A 25,237-nucleotide genomic window follows, 5' to 3' on the forward strand; every position below is an offset into this window, starting at 1 on the left:
ATAACAATATTCTAACATTAGAGCGATTTGATTTGCATCGGGGCTGGCATGCGTACCTTTGGTACGAAAAAAGATTCGTAGAAAAGAATTTCGGAAATCATTTTATCAGATCAACACTTATCAAAATTTGGGAGAAATATAAGAAATTTTTATAATAAAATTCCTCAATGGGTATCAACATTAGAGGCAAATCAAAGAAACATACTAGGATGGCAAAAATGGCCGAGATATAAAGAACTTTTGACGATGAATAATGGAAAGTATTGTTTGAAATCTCAAGACAAAATAAAGACTATGTATAAAAATCTATCATGTACACACAAATAAAAGAGCAATTTTCAAAAGATACCCAAACTGGATTGAGTGAAGGTGAAGGAGTGTGGGACAAAATATTAATTTCAAACAGGAAAGTGATATCCAAAATGTACAATATTTTTTTAGAATGGTCAACGGAAACAGGTCAAATGGGCCAGAAATATTGGGTGTTCAATTAAACTCACGGAATGGGAAAAAAATTGGGAAAAGAAATTAAAATATACATATGCATCTGACTTAAAGGAAAACTGGCTAAAGATTTTCCACCGGTGGTATATGACCCCAAAAAGATTAAGCTTAATGTATAAAAATTATCAGAACAAATGTTGGAAGTGTAATACCCATGGAACTCTTTCTATCACTTATGGTGGACTTGTGAAAAATCCAAAAAATATTGAAAAATGATTCATGACGAAACACAAAAAAAATTAAGGAAAAAATATCCACTGAAACCAGAATACTACTTATTAGGAATCACTGACAATGAGACGGAATTTGTAAAGAATGATGATATTTTCTTTACTACAGTACAACAACAGCAAGAATGATGTTTGCGAAACAATGGAAATTAGATATCACCCTGTCAAAGGATCAATAGCTGAGAAAATTGGAAGAAATACATGATATGGACAAACTAACTTTCTATTTGAAAGAAATGAGAGGAAAACCTATAAGAGAAACAAATTGGACTAAATTAGAAGAATATATTAATAATATAAAGACTTGAGAGACTGTACCAGGGCATTTTTACAATATTTAGACAGCTGTGTAGAAGGGGCCTCGTATAATCCAGTTCTAAGCAGATAACGTAAGATTATAAATATACAGTAGAGTCTCACTTATCCAACATAAACAGGCCGGCAGAACGTTGGATAAGTGAATATATTGGATAATAAGAAGGGATTCAATAAAAGCCTATTAAACATCAAATTAGGTAATCATTATACAAATTAAGCACCAACACATCATGTTATAAAACAAATTTGACAGAAAAAGGACTTCAATACGCAGTAATGCTATGTAGTAATTACTGTAGTTATAAATTTATCACCAAAATATCAAAATGCATTTAAAACATTGACTACTAAAAGGCAGACTGTGTTGGATAATCCAGAACACTGGATAAGCAAATGTTGGATAAGTGAGACTCTACTGTAATATGAAATAATTACTGTGGTAGAATAATACAGAACAATATAATCTCTAAAACCAGGACAGTAAATAAAGAGCAACACTCTGAAAGCAGGGAAATTGGGAATTCCACAAAGGAAACAATCAGGGCCAGCTAACATCTCCCAAGAAAGGATTCTTCCAGAAAGGAAGCTGAGAAGGGAGTGAAGCAGTGTGTATTACCAAAGTCATTATGATTACTATCATTACTATTATTATTATTATTATTGTTATTATTACAGTAGAGTCTCAATTATCCAACACCCGCTTATCTGGATTACCCAACGCATTTTTGTAGTCAATGTTTTCAATACATCGTGATATTTTGGTGCTAAATTCGTAAATACAGTAATTACTACATAGCATTACTGCGTATTGAACTACTTTTTCTGTCAAATTTGTTGTATAACATGATGTTTTGGTGCTTAATTTGTAAAATCATAACCTAATTTGATGTGTAATAGTATTTTCCTTAATCCCTCCTTATTATCTAACATATTCGCTTATTCAATGTTCTGCTGGCCCGTTTACATTGGGTAAGCGAGACTCTACTGTATTATTATTATTATTATTATTATTATTATTATTATTGTGTAGCTGTGAACCATGAAAATGAACACAATCTGGCTCCAAGTATTCAAAAACACTAAAATCAGAATATATAAAAATTAATGTGGTATAATAAAACAGAACAACACAATCTCTAAAATCAGAACACTAAATAAAGAACAACACTCTGAAAACAGGGGAATTCCACACAGGAAACAATCAGGGCCAGCGAACACCTCCCAACAAAGTATCCCATCACCAAAGTCTGAAAAATCCTGTTTTCTCAGGGCCACAGACAGTAGAAGCACATAAAATATCGCAAAGAACACCACTCTGAAAACAAGGGAATTCCAGACAGGAAACAATCAGGGCCAGCTAACACCTCCCAACAAAAAAAATCACTCAGGGAGGAAACAGCCAGGCTTTAAAGCTGAAAGGCTATTACATCCTAATCATTTTTCCTAATTGCAGCATTCATACTTGCCTCCAACAGACAAAAAAAAAAGAACAATCACAAATATTGTATATTCACGACCTTTAGGAAATAATATCCCCTGAGGGCGCAGCGTGCTAAAGTACTGAGCTGCTGAATTTCTGGACTGAAAGGTCGCAGGTTTGAATTGGGGGAGCGGAGAGAGCCCCCACTGTTAGCCCCAGCTTCTCCCAACCCTAAAGTTCAATAACATGCAAATGAGAGTAGATGAATAGGTACTGCTCCGGCAGGAAGCTTCATGCAGTCATGCCACATGACCTTGGAGGAGTCTATGGACAACGCCGGCTCTTTGGCTTAGAAATGGAGATGAGCACCAACCCCCAGAGTAAGACATGACTGGACTTAATGTCTGGGGAAAACCTTTACCTACCTATGTGTATATATATTATTGTTATTATTATTATATTATTATAATATTATTATCATTGTATATTTATTTATATTATTTATTATTCTATTATTATATATTATCATATATTTATATATTATTATTTTATTATTATTTATATTTATTATTATTTATTATTATATTATATTATTTATGTATTATTTTTATTTATCATATTATTATATATTATTGCTTATTATTTATTATTATATATTTATTTATATATTATATATTATTATGACTATTACATTATTATTTATATATTTATATATTATTATTTATTATTATTTCTCTATTATTATTACATATTCATTTATATATTATATATTATTATTATATTACTATTACATGATTATTATGTATATATATATATTATTTATTACTATATTATATATGATTATTTATTATATATATACATATTTATATATATCTATATATATATCTATATATATAAAAGAGTGATGGCATCAGGGCAGCGGACAAAACAACAAAACTACAGGCCCCCCAACCTCGAAATTTGACAACACAACCCATCATCCATGCCTCTAGGTTGATACAACAAAAAGAAAAGAAAAATAAAGTCCTAATTACAGGGAAAGGAATAATAGTTTTTATCCAATTGCTGCCAGTTTGAAGGCTAAGCTCCGCCCACTTGGTCTCCTAGCAACCTACTCTGTCCAGGGGACAGGCACAGTTAGGCCTCACAGATTATCAGATTTTAACTGGATTATATGGCAGTGTAGACTCAAGGCCCTTCCACACAGCTATATCTTAGAATCTTATATTATCTGCTTTGAACTGGATTATCTTGAGTCCACACTGCCATATAATCCACTTCAGTGTGCATACTCAACATAAAGACAACCATACAACAGACATTCAATACCACCACTAATAATAATAATAATAAAACTTTATTTATACCCCGCCACCATCTCCCCAACGGGGACTCTGGGCCATGCCCAGAACAATACAATATAAACAGCATATAAAAGAACAACACATCACAACACAGTGAACAATACAATAAATAATAACACAATGCAAAATCAAAAACAAAAAAACTAAAAAAAACCCTAACTCAACAATTTTTCACCAATACCACCAGACAACGCCACAGCAACGCGTGGCCGGGCACAGCTAGTATATATATATATATAGTGTGTGTGTGTATGTATGTGTATACAGTATATACACACACACACACAGATCCATTGGGGTCCAGGAGAATTTAAACCACGCATGCGCAGCTATTCACGAGCGAGAGAAAAAAACGAGCCATATTCTACTACGCATGCGCATTCTCTATCCTTGGCTTTGCCGTTTCTAAACCACGCATGCGCCAAAAATCCCTATCCATAGCATAATAGTAAAAAAACACAAACCCGAACAGTATCATACTACGCATGCGCGGAAACGGGACCGTTGTGAAGGCGGGGACGGCGAAAGCGGGATCCTTGGGAAGGCTGTGGCACTGCGCGTGCGCGTTTGGTGTGTGGGCGGGGTTATTGTGAAGGCAGGGACCATTGTGAAGAGGCTGTGACACTGCGCATGCGCGTTAGTTGTGAAGGCGGGGACTACGTTTCCCGTCGTGCTTCACGCGGGGAATCCTGAGGAGAAGGAGGAAGGAGGCGATCAAGACACGCGTCTCCGGGCCGGAGGGTCGCGCGGGGCCGCGGGGATGATGGCGACGCGGGTCGAGGCCGGGCCCGCCTTCGCCGCCGGGCTGGGGTCCGCCCCGCGCAGAGAGAGGGCCCGGTGCGGACACGCGTCGCTTGCGGGTCAGGGGTCCCCACGTGACGGGCCCCAAACACGCCTCTCAAGGGCCCTGTCTCTCTCTTCTCTTCTCCAGGGCCTGCAGGCGGGGAAGGAAGCACAAGATGGGCGGGAAGGAGCCCGAAGGGTGAGGAAACCACGTTATTACTTAATATTTAAAATTACACGTATTTATATATTATTAAATTGAATGTAATATATTAAATACTATACAATATATAATAAATATGTAATGTAATACTGTATTTGATAATATTTAATATACAACAAAACAAAAATAATGTATAAATATGATAATATAATAATACACATATTTATATACTATTTAATGTTATATACAATTAATCTAACATAATATAAATAATATATCAATATATATTACACATTTGTATATTATTAAATTTAATGCAATATATTAAATACTATATAATACATAATAAAACATTTAATGTAATGCTGTATTTAATAATATTTAATGTAATATTTAATATATAACAAAACAAAAATAATGTATAAATATAATATAATAATACACAAATTTATATACTATTTAATGTTATATACAATTAATCTAACATAATATAATATAAAAATATATCAATATATATTACACATATTTGTATATTATTAAATTTAATGCAATATATTAAATACTATACAATATATAATAAAATATTTAATGTAATACTGTATTTGATAATATTTAATGTAATACCATGTTTTCCCGAAAATAAGACAGTGCCTTATATTATTTTTTGCTCTCAAAGACGTGCTAGGTCTTATTTTCAGGGGATGTCTTATTTTTCCATGAAGAAGAATTCACTTTTATTGTTGAACAAAAAAAATGAACATTTATTATATACCGTACAGTAGATATCATCACAAACCAGCATAACCAGGTAAACTGTAAATCCTATCAAGAATTTCTTGTTACTACCATTATTTTCACGTACAGCAATCTATGGTACATACATTTACCAAGCCTGCATGCTCTGGTGTTCTGTTTGGTGGGTATGCTTCCAAACAAAAACTTTGCTAGGTCTTACTTTCAGGGGAGGCCTTATATTTAGCAATTCAGCAAAATCTCTACTAGGTCTTATTTTCTGGGGATGTCTTATTTTAGGGGAAACAGGGTATTTAATATATAACATAAAAATAATGTATAAATATGATAATATAATAATACACACATTTATATACTATTCAATATAATATATAATTAATTTAACATAATATAAAATATATCAATATATTACACATATTTGTATACTATTTAACATAATATATAATATTTAATATAATGTATAATATAAATATATTAATATATATTAATATTTGTTTAATATTTAATATAATATATAACATCATACAATATATAATACAATATATTATAAATAATAAATATATATTAGATATTTATATATTTGTATATATTTTACAGATATTATATATATAAAGAATATATCAATATATATTACAGATATATATATTGTATATTATTATATTTAATACAATATATTAAAAACTGTATAATATATAATAAAATATTTAGTATTTATATGTTTATATAGCAGAACAAAAATAATGTTTAAATATGATAGATATATAATAATACATATATTTATTTACTATTTAATATAATATATAATCTAATATAATATAAAGAATATATAAATATATTACAAATATTTGTATATTATTTAACAATATATAATATTTAATATAATGTATAATATAAATAATAAAATATATTAAAATATATTATAAATAATATATAAACATTATATTACAGATATTAATATGATATTTGTATATATGTATACATTTGTATATACAGTAGAGTCTCACTTATCCAACATAAACGGACCGGCAGAATGTTGGATAAGCGAATATGTTGGATAATAAGGAGAGATTAAGAAAAAGCCTATTAAACATCAAAATAGGTTATGATTTTACAAATTAAGCACCAAAACATCATGATATACAAGAAATTTGACAGAAAAAGTAGTTCAATAGGCAGTAATGTTATGTTTTAATTACTGTATTTACTAATTTAGCACCAAAATATGATCTATTGAAAACATTGACTACAAAAATGGGTTGGATAATCCAGAACGTTGGATAAGTGAGACTCTACTGTATATTGTGGGATCCCTGGGGGCACAGTGTGTTAAAGCGCTGAGCTGCTGAACTTTGTTCAAAGGTCCCCGGTTCAAATCCCTGGAGCGGAATGAGTGCCCACTGTTAGCCCCAGCTCCTGCCAACCTAGTAGTTCGAAAACATGCAAATATGAGTAGATCAATAGGTACCGCTCCGGCGGGAAGGTAACGGCGCTCCACGCAGTCATGCCAGCGGCCACATGACCTTGGAGGTGTCTACGGACAACTTCGGCTTAGAAATTGAGATGAGCACCAACCCCCAGAGTCGGTCACAACTGGACTTAACGTCAGGGGAAACCTTTACCTACCGTGTTTCCCCGAAAATAAGACAGTGTCTTATATTAATTTTTTCTCCCAAAGATGCACTAGGTCTCATTTTCAGGGGATGTCTTATTTTTCCATGAAGAAGAATTCACATTTATTGTTGAACAAAAAAATGAACATTTATGTTATACTGTACAGTAGTTGTCATCACAAACCAACATAACCAGACAAACTGAATCCTGTCAAGAATTTCTTGTTACTACCATTATTTCCATATACAACTAGTATGTACATATATTAATCCTGCATGCTATGGTGTTTTGTTTGGTAGGCGCCAGGCATGCTTCGAAACAAAAACCTTTCCTAGGTCTTACTTTCAGGGGAGGCCTTATATTTAGCAATTCAGCAAAACCTCTACTAGGTCTTATTTTTTGGGGATGTCTTATTTTAGGGGAAACAGGGTATGTATATTGTATATTATATGTATATATATTATTCATGTCTGTAATGTTTTTACATATAATCAAAGATTTTATATATTTAATATATTTGTATATTATTACAGATTATATGTATTGTATCTATAAAATTATTATATATAATTTGTATCTTTAAAATGTATATTACACTTATTTATATAATATTTAACATATTTGTATTTATTTAAGATTTTATATATAATACACTCATAGGCTGTGAATTATTACAATATTTATATATATCTACCAATATATATACACACACAAATAAATATATGTGTATTTATACATATTATTTATAATATTTTATATATATTATTAAATATATATTATATTTAATATATTTATTTAATATTTATATATATATAGTAAACTCATAGGCTGTGCATTATTACAATATACATGTATATATATATATATATAATACACTCAAAGTTTGTGTATTATTATAATATAATAATATTGGTATATTATTATAGATAATTTATATAGATACTAGCTGTGCCCGGCCATGCGTTGCTGTGGCGTTGTCTGGTGGTGTTGGTGAGAACTTGTTGAGGTAGTGGTGGTATTGAATGTCTGTTGTATGGTTGTCTTTATGTTGAGTATGCATTTGGTTGTTTGTGTACTGTGAAAGTGGTGAGGGTAGAGGGGGGGTCTATGTCCCTGTGTAGTATTGTATAGTATTTACACGTTGTCCATGTGTTGTGAATGCTTGGATTGTGTCCTGCTGCATAGTAGAAAGGGTTGGACTGGATGGCCCTTTGGGGTCTCTCCAAACTCTTGGAGTCTATGCTGCTATTATTATTATTATTATTATTATTATTATTATAATTATCATCATCATCTTCATCTTCATCATCATTATTATGTAGAGGCTGGATGGCCATCTGTCAGGAGTGCTTGGATTGTGTCCTGCATGGTAGAAGGAAGTTGATCTGGATGATTTTTAGGGGTCACTCCAAACCTTAGGACTGTATAATGATGATGCTATTATTATTATTATTATTATCAACACAACGACGTTGTATGGCACAGCAAACAAGATAGATATGCTGGATTTCGTTTCGCAAAACCACAAGTCGAACACTTCCCAAGTGTCTAGGACTGTGATGTATTTTCTGATGATGTGTGCAGATCCCAGTAGGGTGGCCTTTTGCAGTTGGCAGATGGTGATTTTGTTATTGTTAGTAGTAGTAGTATTATTATTAGTAGTATTATTAGTAGTATGGGCGGCCATCTGTTTGGAGTGCTTGGATTGTGTCCATGGCAGAATTGGGTTGGATTGGATTACCACAGTAATTATTTCATATTACAGTAGAATCTCACTTATCCAACATTCGCTTATCCAGTGTTCTGGATTATCCAACGCAGTCTACCTTTTAGTAGTCAATGTTTTTGTAGTCAATGTTTTAAATTCATTGTGATATTTTGGTGCTAAATTTGTAAATACAGTAATTACTACATAGCATTACTGCGCATGGAACTACTTTTTGTATAATTTGTTGTATAACATGATGTTTGGTGCTTAATTTGTATAATCATTACCTAATTTGATGTTTAATAGGCTTTTTCTGAATCCCTTCTTATTATCCAACATATTCACTTATCTAACGTCCTGCCGGCCTGTTTATGTCGGATAAGTGAGACTCTACCGTACATTTATAATTTTACTAGCTGTGCCCGGCCACGCGTTGCTGTGGCTTAGTCTGGTGGTGTTGGTCAGTCTACATTAGGTTGTATTTATGCTGTGACCTCCACTCTTCTTTATACTCACATTAGTAGCAGTATTTGAAGTCTGTTACCTTCTTCAATTTTTGTGTTGATTGATAATTGCTTGTGATCCCTGTCTTTGGTTTGTTGTTAATCGTGATGTCTGATTCTGCTGAGTGCGATTTATATCATACTAGCTGTGCCCGGCCACGCGTTGCTGTGGCGAAGTCTGGTGGTCTGGGAAATAAAGAATTGAGGAATTGGTGGTAGTTAAGGTAAAGGGTAAAGGTTTCCCCTGACATTAAGTCCAGTCATGTCTGACTCTGGAGGTTGGTGCTCATCTCCATTTCTAAGCCGAAGAGCCGGCGTTGTCCGTAGACTCCTCCAAGGTCATGTGGGATGACTACATGGAGCGGTGTTACCTTCCCGCCAGAGCAGTACCTATTGATGCACTCACATTTGCATGTTTTCGAACTTCTGGGTTGGCAGAAGCTGGAGCTAACAGTGGGGGCTCTCTCCGCTCCCCCAATTCAAACCTGTGGCCTTTCAGTCCAGAAGTTTAGCAGCTCAGCGCTTTAACACGCTGCACCATCAGGGGATATTATTTCCTAAAGGTTGTGAATATACAAAATTTTTGATTGTTTTTGTCTGTTGGAGGCAAGTATGAATGCTGGAATGAGGAAAAATGATTAGCATGTAATGGCCTTGTAGCTTTAAAGCCTGGCTGTTTCCTTCCTGAGTGAATTTTTTGTTGGGAGGTGTTAGCTGGCCCTGATTGTTTCCCGTGTGGAATTCCCTTGTTTTCAGAGAGGTGTTGTTTGCGATATTTTATGTGCTTCTACTGTCTGTGGTCCTGAGAAAACAGAGGAATTGCCAGACTTTGATGATGGGAATACTTTGTTGGGAGGTGTTAGCTGGCCCTGATTGTTTCTTGTCTGGAATTCCCTTGTTTTCAGAGTGGTGTTGTTTGTGATATTTTATGTGCTTCTAGTGTCTGTGGGCGTCAGAAAAGAGGATTTGCCAGACTTTGATGATGGGAATACTTTGTTGGGAGGTGTTAGCTGGCCCTGATTGTTTCTTGTCTGGAATTCCCTTGTTTTCAGAGTGGTGTTGTTTGTGATATTTTATGTGCTTCTAGTGTCTGTGGGCGTCAGAAAAGAGGATTTGCCAGACTTTGATGATGGGAATACTTTGTTGGGAGGTGTTAGCTGGCCCTGATTGTTTCTTGTCTGGAATTCCCTTGTTTTCAGAGTGGTGTTGTTTGTGATATTTTATGTGCTTCTAGTGTCTGTGGGCGTCAGAAAAGAGGATTTGCCAGACTTTGATGATGGGAATACTTTGTTGGGAGGTGTTAGCTGGCCCTGATTGTTTCCTGTCTGGAATTCCCTTGTTTTCAGAGTGGTGTTGTTTGTGATATTTTATGTGCTTCTAGTGTCTGTGGGCGTCAGAGAACAGAGGATTTGGCAGACTTTGGTGATGGGTATACTTTGTTGGGAGGTGTTAGCTGGCCCTGATTGTTTCCTGTGTCGAATTTCCGTTTTCAGAGTGTTGTTCTTTATTGAGTGTTCTGATTTTAGAGATTATATTGTTGTGCATTATTGTACCACAGTAATTATTTCATCTTACAATAGAATCTCAGTTATCCAACATTTGGTAATGCAATGTTCTGGATTATCCAACGTAGTGTGCGTTTTAGTAGTCAATTTTTTTGTAGTCAGTGTTTTAAATTGTGATACTTTTTCTGTCAAATTTGTTGTATAACATGATGTTTTGGTGGCTAATTTGTATAACGATTACCTAATTTGATGTTTAATTGGGTTTTCCTGAATCTGTTCTTATTATCCAAGAGATTCAGTTATGCAATGTTGTGCAGGGATGTTTATGTTGGATAAGTGAGATTCTACTGTATATTTATAATTTTGTAAGGAAGGCGTTTGCGTCATCCCTGGGCACTGGAAAAGGGTAAATAAATAAGAGAAGAGGAGAAGAAGGCGCTCTGTACCTGCTCAGGGGCCAGGCGGGAGGCGTGGTGGGGTAAGGTCTGCCCTTCTCCTTTGCCCCTCCATCCCGGCCCTCCCTCTCCTACCGAAGGCGGCGCCGGTGTGGTGGTGGGTTGGCAGGCCTGGTAGGCCAGGGAAGAGCGGGCTCCGGTGGAGGCGCAGGCCCGGGGCGTAGCGGCTTCCTCCCCGCCTCGCGCTTCCCGGTGCCGGCCTCCATGTTCTTCCCGCGGAGGAGGATAGGAGGAGGCCTGAGCAGCGGCGAGGAGGAGGAGGGGGAGAACGGGGCCGGGAAGGCGGGCGATGGGGCGCTCATCCGCCGCTGCAGGGCCGAGAGGAAGGAAAAGGGGTGGGAAAGGAACCTCCACACACACAGAGAGAGGCAGGACTCGCTTTCCCAAGCGCCTCAAGCGGAGGTCACATTGTTGGCGCGAAACACCGGGAAGGTACTGAGGGAGGGGGAAAGAGGCCCTTTTTGTTTCCCAGGCGAGATGTGAGGCCAGGGGCGGGCCAGCATAGGCCCTCCGGGTGTTTTGGAGTGGAACTCCCAATTCGAGGATGGGAAGCTCAGCCTCGTGAGGCGGAGATGTGCCTTCTCCTGGCGAGTCTCTGGCTTCGGCGGTGGAGGCGGCGATAGAGGGGGAGGGAGGGGGGACGGTTTTGTGTGTGCACGCGCACGCGGGGGAAGAGTTGGGAGGATTGTGTTTGTGCGCATGCGCACATCGCCTGTTGTGTTTTTTTGGTGTTGTGATTGTGTTTTTTGTTTGTTTGTGTTGTATCTTACTGGAGGCGGGGATGCTGGATTGCGTTGCCAATTTTCGAGTTTGGGGGGGCTGTAGATTTGTTGTTTTGTCCATCGCCGTGATGCCATCACTCTTTTATATATATAGATTGTGGTACAATAGTCTTTTTTTTGTTTTACTTGTGTAGGTGTTTATTATTATTGTTGTTGTTGTGGTCATGAAGGCTGGATAAGTTAGCTGCTACTGTATTGTTTTTTGGAGGCCCAGTGTAGCACTGACTGGCCTCTCAGCCTGAGTGCCTGGCTGCTTCTTGCCTGTGATGGTGTTGATTCTTATTGTTATTGTTGTCATTGTTATTATTGTAATTGTTTTTTTGGAGGCCAAGTGTGAATGTAGGGATTGGGGAGGTGGATGAGCACTGAATGGCCTTGTTGTGATGAACCATGGGCCTTGTAGTCCTGCTCAGGACATTGTAATCCCTGATGAAGATGAAAACTTGGGTTTTTTACCTTCCCAGTCTGAACTGGATTCCTCTCAGCCAGATCCTTCCCAGGCAGATCTGGAAACCTTGCACCTGCAAGAAAGTTGTGCCCCAGAAGTATGTCAAACAACCCCAGAGCCTACTTCTCCCGTGTTCTTGCGCCGGGAGTTTTGTAAACAACAGAGAAGTTTGGATTCAGCTTCGCGCAGGAGTGCGAGGATAGCAGCTAAGAATGTTGCCAATTAACATTGGTTCTCGTGAGAATCTTTAAGGAGTTTAACATCTGGTCTCAGAGTTTAGCTTTCGTTTCTGATTCCCAGAGAACCGCTTTGGTGAGAAAGTTGGACTCTATATAGGTGTTTTGCCCGCGTAGCAACTTCGCGGAGTCAATTCGTCAGCCTACGGAGCGGGTTGTGTCTGGACAGCGCGCTCCGATTCAAGCCTCGCTTCAGCTCAAGCCTTGCCTTGCTATCCAGCCTTCGCCTTGCTTCCCAGCCTTTGTTTACCGACGGACTTTGCCTTGTTTCCCAGGACTAATCCTTGCCTTGTTTCACGGATTTTACCAAGTTATTCCACGGACCTTGTTCTTGTTCTTAGTTACCTTGTTCCACGTTCAAGCCTTGTTTCAAGTATCAAGTTTTTTCCTAGCCACGCTCAAGTTTTATGGACTAAGGACCTTGTCATCTCCCCTCACTTTGCTTGGCAAAGTGAGTGTTTCGGTTATTGGATTACAACTTTGGACCTTAATATTTCTTATTGGACATTGCTTTTTTGGACTAATTCTGACCTTTCCTGAAGGGTCTAATTCTGGACTATTTTCTATACTTGTTTTTATTAACTTTATATATTCCTTCAATAAAGATATTAGTTAGATTCTGGCCTCTGTGTATGGTTATTGGTGCCTCTGCCGCCTGGGTCGTGACAGTTTGACTCCGCCACCCATAAGCACCAACTAACCGAGGCCAGGATGTCTACCGGAGCCGCGCCGGCTGGACAGCCGCTCAGCTACACCATCAGCAAGGACGAAGTGGACCGCATCCGTGACAGACTCAACGCGCAGGATGGAGAAATAAAAGGGTTGAGGGAGCGCGGAGTTCGCCTCCCGGCCATGGCGTTGCCTACCAAGTTTTCTGGAGAAGCTGCTAAGGTTCATGTTTTCCGCCGCCAATGTCAAGCTTATCTAGAGGCCCGTGATGCCGAGTTTCCCCAAGAAGACATCAAGGTGGCGTGGGTCTACAGTCTTCTAGACGGACCAGCGGCTAGCTGGGCGACGGCCCTGTTTGATCAAGCCTCCCCCCACCTAAGTTCAGCACAACGCTTCTTGGATCACCTTAAGGAGACCTGGGGAATCGAGGACAATTTGGAGGCAGCCGGTCACAAACTCCGGCGCCTCCTTCAAGGAGACAGACCCATGTCTCAGTACATAGCCGAGTTCCGCGTGCTGGCCCACAACACCGGCTGGAACGATGTAGCCCTCAGAGGACAATTTCGGGAGGGTCTCAACATTGAAATGCTGGAAGAAATCTCCAAGGTGGATCCTCCCCAGACCCTCGAGGCACTCATTGATCAATGTTTACGGGCTGAAGTCATGATTGCCAACAGGAAACAATGGGTTCGAGGCCAGGGCGGTAGAGCCGGGGCAAAACCCCCCGCTCCCGCCAGTGCTCAGCCACGTCCGGTGTGGAGACCCCCGCCGCCAACCCCATACCCCAGAGGAGGCGAGGAGGTGCCGATGCAGTTGGGCAATGTGCGTCCCAGACTAGATGCCGCCGAGAAGGCCCGTCGTCAACGCTTGAACCTCTGCTGGTACTGCGGGAACGGGGGCCACTTCGCCAGAGAGTGCCCAGCCAAAGGGAAGCCTGCCGCCCGTCTTGCGGCGGCGTCCTCCACGGAGTCGAAGGCGTCTGAGCCGACTGGCACACAGCCGGCGGGGGAAGCCAACGACCGGGTGTAGAGAGGCTCGCCAACCCGGTCAAAAAATCCATCCAAGAGCCGCCAACCGGGGTCCTGTTCCTTCTCGTGGTCACATTATGGTCAGCAAAAAGGGGACCCGTCATGATCCACGCCATGATAGACTCTGGAGCTACCAACAATTTCATCGATAGAGAGTATGCCGACTCTCTGGGATTACAATATCATGATTTCAAGAATGCCCGTGTGGTGCAAGCCATAGACGGCCGTCCCCTCAAGACGGGCCCCGTAAGCCAGTGGTCGGAACCCACCAGGATGTGGATAAGGGAACATATGGAAGAGATTTCCTTCTTTGTTACCGAGGTTCCCCATTTCCCTGTGATTTTGGGAATTCCATGGCTGACACTCCACGACCCTAACATCTCCTGGTCCAACAGAGAACTGCAGTTTGCTTCACCGTACTGCCAAAACCATTGCCTCGTAGCCAAGGTATGCCATGCCACAGACTCCGAGCCCATCATCACCTTGCCAAAGAAGTACTCCGAGTATTGGGATGTATTCAATGAGAAAGAAGCCGAAAAATTACCCCCACATAGACCTTATGACTGTGCCATTGACTTGGTGGAGGGGGCCCCGATCCCGCGAGGGCATCTCTACTCCCTGACTGAACCAGAGCAAGAAGCTCTCAGGGAATTCTTAGAGACAAACCTTCGCAAGGGGTTCATCAGACCCTCTCAATCCCCAGCCGCCTCCCCAGTGATGTTTGTGAAGAAGAAGTCAGGGGAATTACGCTTGGTGGTGGACTACAGAGCATTGAACAATATCACCAAGCGGAACAGCTATCCCCTGCCCTTAATCTCGGATCTACTGGACCGACTTCGAGGAGCCAAGGTCTACACCAAGCTGGATCTTCGGGGGGCTTATAATCTAGTTCGCATCAGAGAAGGGGACGAGTGGAAGACCGCCTTCCAGACTAAATTCGGATTATTCGAGTCCCGAGTTATGAATTTCGGTTTATGCGGAGCTCCCGCAACGTTCCAGCATTTTGTCAACGATATTTTTCAGGACTATCTAGACAGATTCTTGATAATCTACCTGGACGATTTTTTGGTGTTTTCCAGATCACAATCAGAACATGAGAACCACGTCAAAATGGTGTTGCAACGACTGCGGGATCATGGACTTTATGCCAAGCTAGAAAAATGCGCTTTTGATCTACAAGAGGTAGATTTCCTTGGCTACCGCATCTCGCCTCTAGGGCTTTCCATGGATCCAGCCAAAGTTTCAGCAGTATTGGAATGGCGGGCGCCAACTAACAAGAAAGAGGTGCAGCGTTTCTTGGGGTTCGCGAACTACTACCGCAAGTTCATTCCAGATTTTGCCCGCTGGTCCGACCCCATCACTAGCTGCATCCGTGGAAAGCAGCCTTTCCGCTGGACTGATCAAGCAGAGAAAGGGTTCCAGCAACTGAAGAAACTATTCACCTCCCAGCCAATTCTACAGCACCCAAATCCTGGAACCCCTTTTGTGGTGCAAGCGGACGCCTCTGATGTGGCAATTGGGGCTGTACTCTTACAACCGGTAGGAGATCACCTCCACCCCTGTGCCTTTTATTCTCGTCAACTAACCACACCAGAGAGGAATTACACCATTTGGGAAAAAGAACTACTGGCCATAAAGGCAGCCTTTGAAACTTGGAGACATTGGCTAGAAGGGGCCAAATTCCCCATTGAAGTCCACACTGATCATCGTAATCTAGAACATCTAAGAACTGCCCGCAAACTAAATCAGAGGCAGCAACGTTGGGCTTTATTCTTTGAACGTTTCAACTTCCAAATCCATTATGTGACCCCAGCTCAAACCAAGCAAGCAGACGCCCTGTCACGTAAACCGGAATACGCTGCAGGACGCAAGGAGACCTTTGAATCCCAACTGCTACAACCTGAGAACCTTGCCACGCTCACAGTGGGGAACACCAAATCCAGTCCCATTGGTTCAACTTCCCCTACTCCAGGACCCATCTGTGCTCAAGAAATCAGGGCTAGTCAGCAAGCAGATGCCTGGGCGCAGGACCAACTTCGCCAAGGTCTGCATTTTCCCTTTTCGCTTAAAGATGGGCTGCTCTGCTATAGAAATCATGTTTATATCCCACCCGGACCGGGCAGGGAAAAAGCGCTTCGTCTGTGTCATGACTGCAAACCAGCAGGACACTTCGGACTATTTAAAACCATGCATTTGATCCTAAGAGATTTTTGGTGGCCCAAGATCCGCAAGGATGTGGAAAAATATGTCAACACCTGCCCAGTATGCCAGCGCTCCAAGATACGAAGGGAGAAGCCCTCAGGGCTTTTGCACCCCCTTCCTACCCCATCTCGCCCATGGGAAATAATTTCCGCGGATTTCATCACTGACCTACCACCTTCCTGTGGATTCACCACGATCTTAGTGGTGGTGGACCTATTCACCAAGTTAGCCCATTTCATTCCCTGCGAAGGCCTCCCCACGGCCAAAGAAACTGCGGATCTATTTCTTCAGCATGTTTTCAGACTACATGGATTGCCCAAGAGTTTAGTCACAGACCGTGGATCTCAATTCACCTCTCGTTTTTGGAAGGCACTACAAAAACTACTGGGCATAGACTCTCGCTTATCTTCAGCTCATCATCCCCAAACAGATGGGCAAACGGAGCGCACCAATGCCACTTTGGAGCAGTATCTTCGCTGTTATGTAAACTACCAACAGGACAATTGGGCTTCTCTGTTACCACTGTCTGAGTTTGCCTACAATAATGGAGTTCAAGCTTCTACAAAAGAAACGCCGTTCTTTGCAAACTACGGTTTCCATCCACGTTTCTTTCCCCCTGTCATTGAAACTTCAGAAGTTCCCGCAGCAGAGGATTGGCTGCAGGAACTCACAGCGGTGCAACAACTTTTGCTCCAGCAACTGGACCAAGCCAAGGAGGACTATAAACGCCACGCTGACAAACACCGCCAGCCGGGCCCCGAAATCAAGGTAGGAGATCGGGTTTTTCTGTCCACTCGCTTTCTGCCCTCCCACCGCCCATGCCGGAAGTTAGATGCCCGCTTCATTGGCCCCTATCCAGTGGTGGCGCAATTAAACCCCGTGACTTTCAAACTCCAACTTCCGCGTTCAATGCGCATTCACCCAGTGTTTCACCGTTCCCTGCTCCTTCCGGCGGATGGTGTGCGTCCTGATACAGACCAACCGGCCCCCCCTCCTGTTTTGATGAATGGGGAGGAGGAGTTCGAGGTTGAGGACATTTTGGATTCTCGCTTTCATCGCCGCCGCCTACAATATCTCATTGACTGGGTGGGTTTTGGGCCTGAGGAACGCTCTTGGGAAGACGCCTCCACAGTCCATGCTCCTGATCTAACCCGTCGCTTCCATCTGACCTATCCCACCAAACCGCGACCTCGCGCCTCGGGGAGAGGACCCCAGTTTGGGAGGGGCCCTGAGGAGGGGGATAGTGTGATGAACCATGGGCCTTGTAGTCCTGCTCAGGACATTGTAATCCCTGATGAAGATGAAAACTTGGGTTTTTTACCTTCCCAGTCTGAACTGGATTCCTCTCAGCCAGATCCTTCCCAGGCAGATCTGGAAACCTTGCACCTGCAAGAAAGTTGTGCCCCAGAAGTATGTCAAACAACCCCAGAGCCTACTTCTCCCGTGTTCTTGCGCCGGGAGTTTTGTAAACAACAGAGAAGTTTGGATTCAGCTTCGCGCAGGAGTGCGAGGATAGCAGCTAAGAATGTTGCCAATTAACATTGGTTCTCGTGAGAATCTTTAAGGAGTTTAACATCTGGTCTCAGAGTTTAGCTTTCGTTTCTGATTCCCAGAGAACCGCTTTGGTGAGAAAGTTGGACTCTATATAGGTGTTTTGCCCGCGTAGCAACTTCGCGGAGTCAATTCGTCAGCCTACGGAGCGGGTTGTGTCTGGACAGCGCGCTCCGATTCAAGCCTCGCTTCAGCTCAAGCCTTGCCTTGCTATCCAGCCTTCGCCTTGCTTCCCAGCCTTTGTTTACCGACGGACTTTGCCTTGTTTCCCAGGACTAATCCTTGCCTTGTTTCACGGATTTTACCAAGTTATTCCACGGACCTTGTTCTTGTTCTTAGTTACCTTGTTCCACGTTCAAGCCTTGTTTCAAGTATCAAGTTTTTTCCTAGCCACGCTCAAGTTTTATGGACTAAGGACCTTGTCATCTCCCCTCACTTTGCTTGGCAAAGTGAGTGTTTCGGTTATTGGATTACAACTTTGGACCTTAATATTTCTTATTGGACATTGCTTTTTTGGACTAATTCTGACCTTTCCTGAAGGGTCTAATTCTGGACTATTTTCTATACTTGTTTTTATTAACTTTATATATTCCTTCAATAAAGATATTAGTTAGATTCTGGCCTCTGTGTATGGTTATTGGTGCCTCTGCCGCCTGGGTCGTGACACTTGTAGACTCAGTGCATGGCTGATTCTTGCCTGTGTAGGTGTTTATTTTTAGTGGGTGAGTGGATGGATAGATGAGTGGATGGATAGATAGAGTGGGTGCTCTCCTTGTTTCCTTTATTCCTATGCTGTTCCCTTTCTCTGCTCCGAATCTGAACTCGCTGATAAGAACACACTGGTCAGAAATGAGGGTAAATATAACCGGATCAATGGTCTTTCTCTCCTTTTTGCTCTTGGCCTTCTGGGCAGAGAGGGAGGGCTCTTGTCCTTGGCGTTCCTTCGCTTCCCTCCCCTCCCTCCCTCCTTTGTTCTATCCATCCCAGCCTTTCCTGCCTGCAGAGCCATGGAACTGGGTCAGTGGGTTGGATGGTGGGGAAAGGGAGAAGGAAGAGGCCTCTAATTGAAATGCATGGACTCCATGCCATGCGGTGCTGAAATTTGTAGTTTGCATCCAGTCCAACCCCTTTCTTTCTTTCTGTCATGGAGGAAGAACCCACCCAAACCTCTCAGTCAGATGGCCATCTGGTTTAGTTGTGTTGTTATAGTCACGATGCATTGTTGTGAGTTTTATGGGTCCGGATTGTGGTTTTGTGGTGTGATTGTGTTGTTACAACTGGGAGGCAAGGCTTTTGCGTTGTGTTGCCAAGTTTCGTATTTACGGGGCGTTTAGTTGTGTTGTTATAGTCACGATGCGTTGTTGTGAGTTTTGTGGGCCCAGTATGGTTTTGTGGTGTGATTGTGTTGTTACACCTGGGAGGCAAGGCTTTTGTGTTGTGTTGCCAAGTTTTGTATTTCTAGGGCGTTTAGATGTGTTGTTATAGTCATGATGTGTTGTTGTGAGTTTTGTGGGTCTGGATTGTGGTTTTGTGGTGTGGTTGTGTTGTTGTAACCGGGAGGCAAGGCTTTTGCATTGTATTGCCAAGTTTCGTATTTCTGGGATGTTTAGTTTTATTGTTATAGTCACTGCCCCCACAACTTTATCCTTTTATATATATAGATATTATCTGTTTAGAACTGGATTATATGAAGGGTTCACAGCTGTATAAAATGCACACTGAAGTGGATTATATGGCAGTGTGGAGTCAAGATAATCCAGTGCCAAGCAGTGTTAGAATAAGATTCTAAATGGGTCATATAATCCAGTGCAAATTAGATAATCTGTGGAAGAGTCCTATGTGAGGCCTAACTGTGCCTGTCCCCTGGGCTGAGTAGGTTGCTAGGAGACCAAGTGGGTGGAACTTAGCCTTGTAACTGGCAGCAATGGTATAAAAACAATTATTCCTCTCTCTCTAATTAGGACTTTATTTTTCTTTTCTTTTTGTTGTATCAACCTAGAGCTGTGGATGATGGGTTGTGTTGTCAAATTTCGAGGTTGGGGGGCCTGTAGTTTTGTTGTTGTTGTTGATGATGATGATGATAATAATAATAATAATAATAATAATAATAATAATAATAATAGAAGCATAGAATCCAAGAGTTTGGAGAGACCCCAAAGGGCCATCCAGCCCAACCCTTTCTACTATGCAGCAGGACACAATCCAAGCATTCACAACACATGGACAACGTATAAATACTATACAATACTACACAGGGACATAGACCCCCCCCTCTACCCTCACCACTTTCACAGTACACAAACAACCAAATGCGCATAGTAAACATAAAGACAACCATACAGCAGACATTCAATACCACCACTACCTCAACAAGTTCTCACCAACACCACCACACAACGCCACAGCAACGCGTGGCCGGGCACAGCTAGTTACAGTTAAGTCTCACTTATCCAAGCCTCGCTTATCCAAGCTTCTAGATTATCCAAGCCATTTTTGTAGTCGATGTTTTCAATATATCGTGATATTTTGGTGCTAAATTCGTAAATACAGTAATTACAACATAACATTACTGCGTATTGAACTATTTTTTCTGTCAAATTTGTTGTATAACATGATGTTTTGGTGCTTAATTTGTAAAATCATAACCTAATTTGATGTTTAATGGGCTTTTCCTAAATCCCTCCTTATTATCCAAGATGTTCGCTTATCCAAGCTTCTGCCAGCCCATTTAGCTTGGATAAGTGAGACTCTACTGTATTACATATTATTACTATATTAATCTATTATCTCCACCTGGGCCTATTGTTGTTGTTTTGTTTGTGTGTTTGTTTACTTGTTTACCCCCCCCCCCCCCCGTCCTGTCCCGTCCGGCAGGGTCCCCCTCCCCAAGAAGCGGATGACGGAGGAGGAGGCGGGCCCATTCTTGATTGGCGGCCCGAGCCCCCTTCCCGCCCTGCCCCCCGCGGACCCGCCCACTTCCTGTGAGTCCGTCGAGATGGAGGAAATGGCGACCGTGAGGCGGCTCAGGGAGATCGAGGAGCGGTGAGACCTCCTTTCCCAGAAGGCCTTTCTTTCCCTGGGGCGGGCTGGGAGTCGTAGGCCTGGCGGTCCAAGACCCAGTCGGCTTCGTGTTGGCCATTTTGGATATCTATAGAGTCCATTGTCTTCTATGGAATCCATTGGAGGGTGAAGGGTTGGCGGCCATTTTGAATTCTTTCTATAGAGTCCAATGGAGTATGAAGGGATGGTGGCCATTTTGGATATCTTACAAAGATGGTGGCCATTTTGGACCTCTTCCATAGAGTCCAATGGAGTGTGAGGCCAAGGGAGCGGCCATTTTGGATCTATTCTAGAGTCCAATAGAGTTTGAGGTGAAAGGTGCGGCCATTTTGAATATCAGAGGAAAAGGTGGCCAATTTTGACCTCTATTGGAAAGTCCATTGGAGTGTGAAGGGATGGTAGCCATTTTGGATCTCTTCTATAGAGTACAATGGAGTGTGAGGCCAAGGGAGCAGCCATTTTGGGTCTCTTCCATAGAGTCCATTGGCGTGTGAGACTAATGTAAGGCCAAGTGAGTGGCCAATGGATTGTGAGGTGAAGGGAGTGGCCATTTTGGATCTGGATGAGTGTGAGGCAAAGAGGGTGGCCATTTAGAATGCCCTTTTGAGAGAAAGGTAGCCATTTTGGACCTCTATTGGAAAGTATTAGTGTGTGAAGACATGGCAGCCATTTTCGATTTTTTCCATAGAGTCCAATGGCACTTGAGGCGAAGGAAGCAGCCATTTTAGATCTCTATAGGTATGAGGCAAAGAGGGTGACCAGTTTGAATGTCTTTTTGAGGGAAAGGCAGCCATTTTGGACCTCTTCTATAGAGTCCAATTTAGTGTGAGGCCAAGGGAGCGGCCATTTTGGATCTCTATAAGCGTGTGAGGCGAAGAGGGCGTCCTTTTTTAATATCTCTTTGAGGGAAAGGCGGCCATATTGGAAAGTGTGAAGGGACGGCGGCCATTTTATATCTCTTTTATAGTCCTATCTGCTTGCTCACTTCTGGTGTCTCCTTCCTATCAGAATCATTGATGATGAAGACGATGAAGACGACAACAGCAATGCGAGGCAGGATGGCGGCCATGTTGGCCTGCCCAGGCTGGTGATGTCGGAGGCCCTGAAGGACGGGCTCAGGCAGCGGACGGACTTCGGCCACGAGGGAGGCGGCCTCACCAAAAGGATCCTCGAGTCCATGTGAGTGAGAGTGAGTGAGGGCAGCCGCCATTTTGGAAGCATGGTGTAGGCCTTGTTTATTGGGTAAAGGTGGCCATTTTGGATCTACTTTTAATGGGAAATCATAGAGAAAGGCCTCTTTATTGTATTGGGAGAAACAGCAGCCATTTTGGATTTCTTCTATAGAGTCCAATGGAGTCTGGGGCAAAGGGGGCGGCCATTTTGGGTCTCTTCTATAGAGGTCAATAGTGTGTGTGAAGGCATGGTGGCCATTTTGAATTTGTTCTGTTGAGTCCATTGGAGTCTAAAGGGATGGCGGCCATTTTGGATCTCTTCCATAGAGTCCAAAGGAGTGTGAGGCGAAGGGGGCGGCCATTTTGTACCAATTCGTGAGGGGAATACAATGGGGAAAGGCGGCCCTTTTGGATCACTTCTATAGAGTCCATTGGAATGTGAAGGGGTGGTGGCCATTTTGGAATTCTGTAAGAATATGAAGCGAAAGGGCAGCCATTTTGAATCAGTTCTTGAGGAAAAATAATGGGGAATGGTGTCCATTTTGAATGTCTTCTATATGTCTCCATTGGAGTGTGAAGGGATGGTGGCCATTTTGGAATTATGTAAGTGTGAGGTGAAGGGGCTGGCCATTTTGAATCAGTTCTTGAGAGAAATACAATGGGGAAAGGCGGCAATTTTGGATCACTTCTATAGAGTCCATTGGTAGTGTGAAGGGATGGTGGCCATTTTGAGTCTTTTCTGAGTATGGGGTGGTCATTTTGGATCTCTTCTTGGTGGGAAAGTAATGAGTAACATCTGCCATTTTGACCCTGATCTTGGGAATACAGTGGGGAAAGGCAGCCATTTTGGATTTCTTCTCAAGAGACCCAAAATGGCCACATTTCCTCATTGGAGTGTGAAGGGATGGCAGCCATTTTGAATCCATTTTCTGAGGGGAAAAAACCGTGGGCAGCCATTTTGGAATCCCTTCTTGATGGGAAAGTCATGAATTAATGCCCACCATTTTGGATTCCCTTCCATTGAATTTAAAGTAATGGGGGAATGGTGGCCATTTTGGATTGCTAGATGAATATGAGGTGAAAGGGCTGGCCATTTTGAATCAGTTCTTGAGGTAAATAATGGGGAATGGTGGCCATTTTTAATGTCTTCTACAGAGTCCATTGGAGTGTGAAGGGATGGCGGCCATTTTGGGATTCTGTAAGAATGTGAGGTGAAGGGGCCGGCAATTTTGAATTTGTTTTTGAGGGGAATACAGTGGGGAAAGGTGGCCATTTTGGATCTCTTCTATAGAGTCCATTGTAGTGTGAGGTTATGGAATCCCTTCTTCCAAGGGGATCGGCAGCCATTTTGAGTCCGGTTTTCTCCTCCCCAGGAGCCGCCCGTCAATGGAGCTGGTCCTGTGGAAGCCCCTCCCCTCTGCCATCTTGAAGAAGGCCTCCTCCTCCGCCTCCTCGTCGCTTCCTCTTCTCTTCGGGAACGCCGACCCTGCAGCGGAGGAAGAGATGGAGCTCTGAAGGAAGTGGGAGGCAAGAAAGGACACTTCCTGTTTGTATATATATGATAAAACACACATGTACATATGTATTTGTATATAAGTGTATATAAAATAGATACTATATATAATTAAAAAATTGGATTTCGGCCTCGATTGCGTCACAATTTATTCATTAATGGCAAATATACGATTTCAAAAATCTTTACAACCGTCGCCATTCTAATTAGAAATTCCTCGAACCCTCATTATTATGGCAATTATAATAATTACAATATCATTATTTTATTTACATCGTTGCTTATACTTTTACGTTGGCAAACCCGGGAACGAAATACTGGGAAACGGCTGTGGCGGCGGCCATTTTGGATTCCTCTCCCAAGGGGAAAACAATGTGGGAAGGGGGCCATTTTGGATTCCTTTTCTGAGGGAAATGGCGGACATTCTGAATCCCCCTTCTGAGGGAAAAGCAATGTGGAAAGGCAGCCATTTTGGATTCCTTTTCTGAGGGAAAAGCAATGCACAAAGGCGGCCATTTTGGAAATCTTTATTGACGGGAAAACGGTGAAATGTGTATGGAGGATGGCCATTTTGGATTTCTTTCTGAGGGGAATGGTGGCTATTTTTGATTCGTCTTCCGAGGGAAAAGCAATGCAGAAAGGCGGCCAGTTTGGAATCCTCTACGGGAAAACAACAAAATGTACAGCGGTCATTTTGGATTCCTTCCCTGAGGGAAGTGGAGACAAAGTTTAATGAGGACGGCCATTTTGGAATCCCTTCTCTGAGGGAAAGGCTTCCCTCATGACGTAGGCCTCGCTCTTTATTTACTGGGGAACGGGGGCCATTTTGAATCCCTTTCCATGAGGGGAAGGTGGCCATTTTGGTATCCTGTCTGAGGAGAAAATAACAAGGAAAGACAGTCATTTCCAATCCCCTTTCAGGGGCAGGGGGAGGGCAGTCATTTTGGAACCCCTTCTGAGGAGAAAGTAAGAAGGAAAGGTGGCCATTGTGAATCCCCTTTCCGGGGGGAAAACGGCGGCCATTTTGGAATCCCTTCTTCTGGGCGGAACGGCGGCCATATTGTAATCCCGAAGAGAAAATAATGAAGAATGGTGGCCATTGTGAACCGCCTTTCTGAGGGGAAAACGGCGGCCATTTTGGGATCCCTTTCCTGAGGGGAAAACAACGGCCATTTTGGAACACCTTCTGAGGAGAAAATAATGAGGAATGGCGGCCATTTTGGAACCCTTTCTGTGGGGAAAAGCGGCCATTTTGGAAC

At 42.1% G+C, this 25,237-nt stretch overlaps 1 protein-coding gene across 1 annotated transcript; it reads left to right on the forward strand.

Moving 5' to 3' along the window:
- The first annotated feature begins 4,467 nt into the window (after positions 1–4,467).
- On the forward strand, positions 4,468–24,106 carry LOC134294886 (coiled-coil domain-containing protein 117-like). Its single transcript, XM_062966669.1, has 5 exons — positions 4,468–4,673; positions 4,768–4,818; positions 21,108–21,275; positions 22,302–22,472; positions 23,839–24,106. The coding sequence occupies exons 1-5, from the start codon at positions 4,597–4,599 to the stop codon at positions 23,978–23,980; spliced, it is 609 nt and encodes a 202-aa protein (XP_062822739.1). The 5' UTR covers positions 4,468–4,596; the 3' UTR covers positions 23,981–24,106.
- The last annotated feature ends 1,131 nt before the right edge of the window (positions 24,107–25,237 follow it).

Source organism: Anolis carolinensis, unplaced genomic scaffold (assembly GCF_035594765.1).
Source record: "Anolis carolinensis isolate JA03-04 unplaced genomic scaffold, rAnoCar3.1.pri scaffold_26, whole genome shotgun sequence".
In the NCBI taxonomy this organism is placed as follows: domain Eukaryota; kingdom Metazoa; phylum Chordata; class Lepidosauria; order Squamata; family Dactyloidae; genus Anolis; species Anolis carolinensis.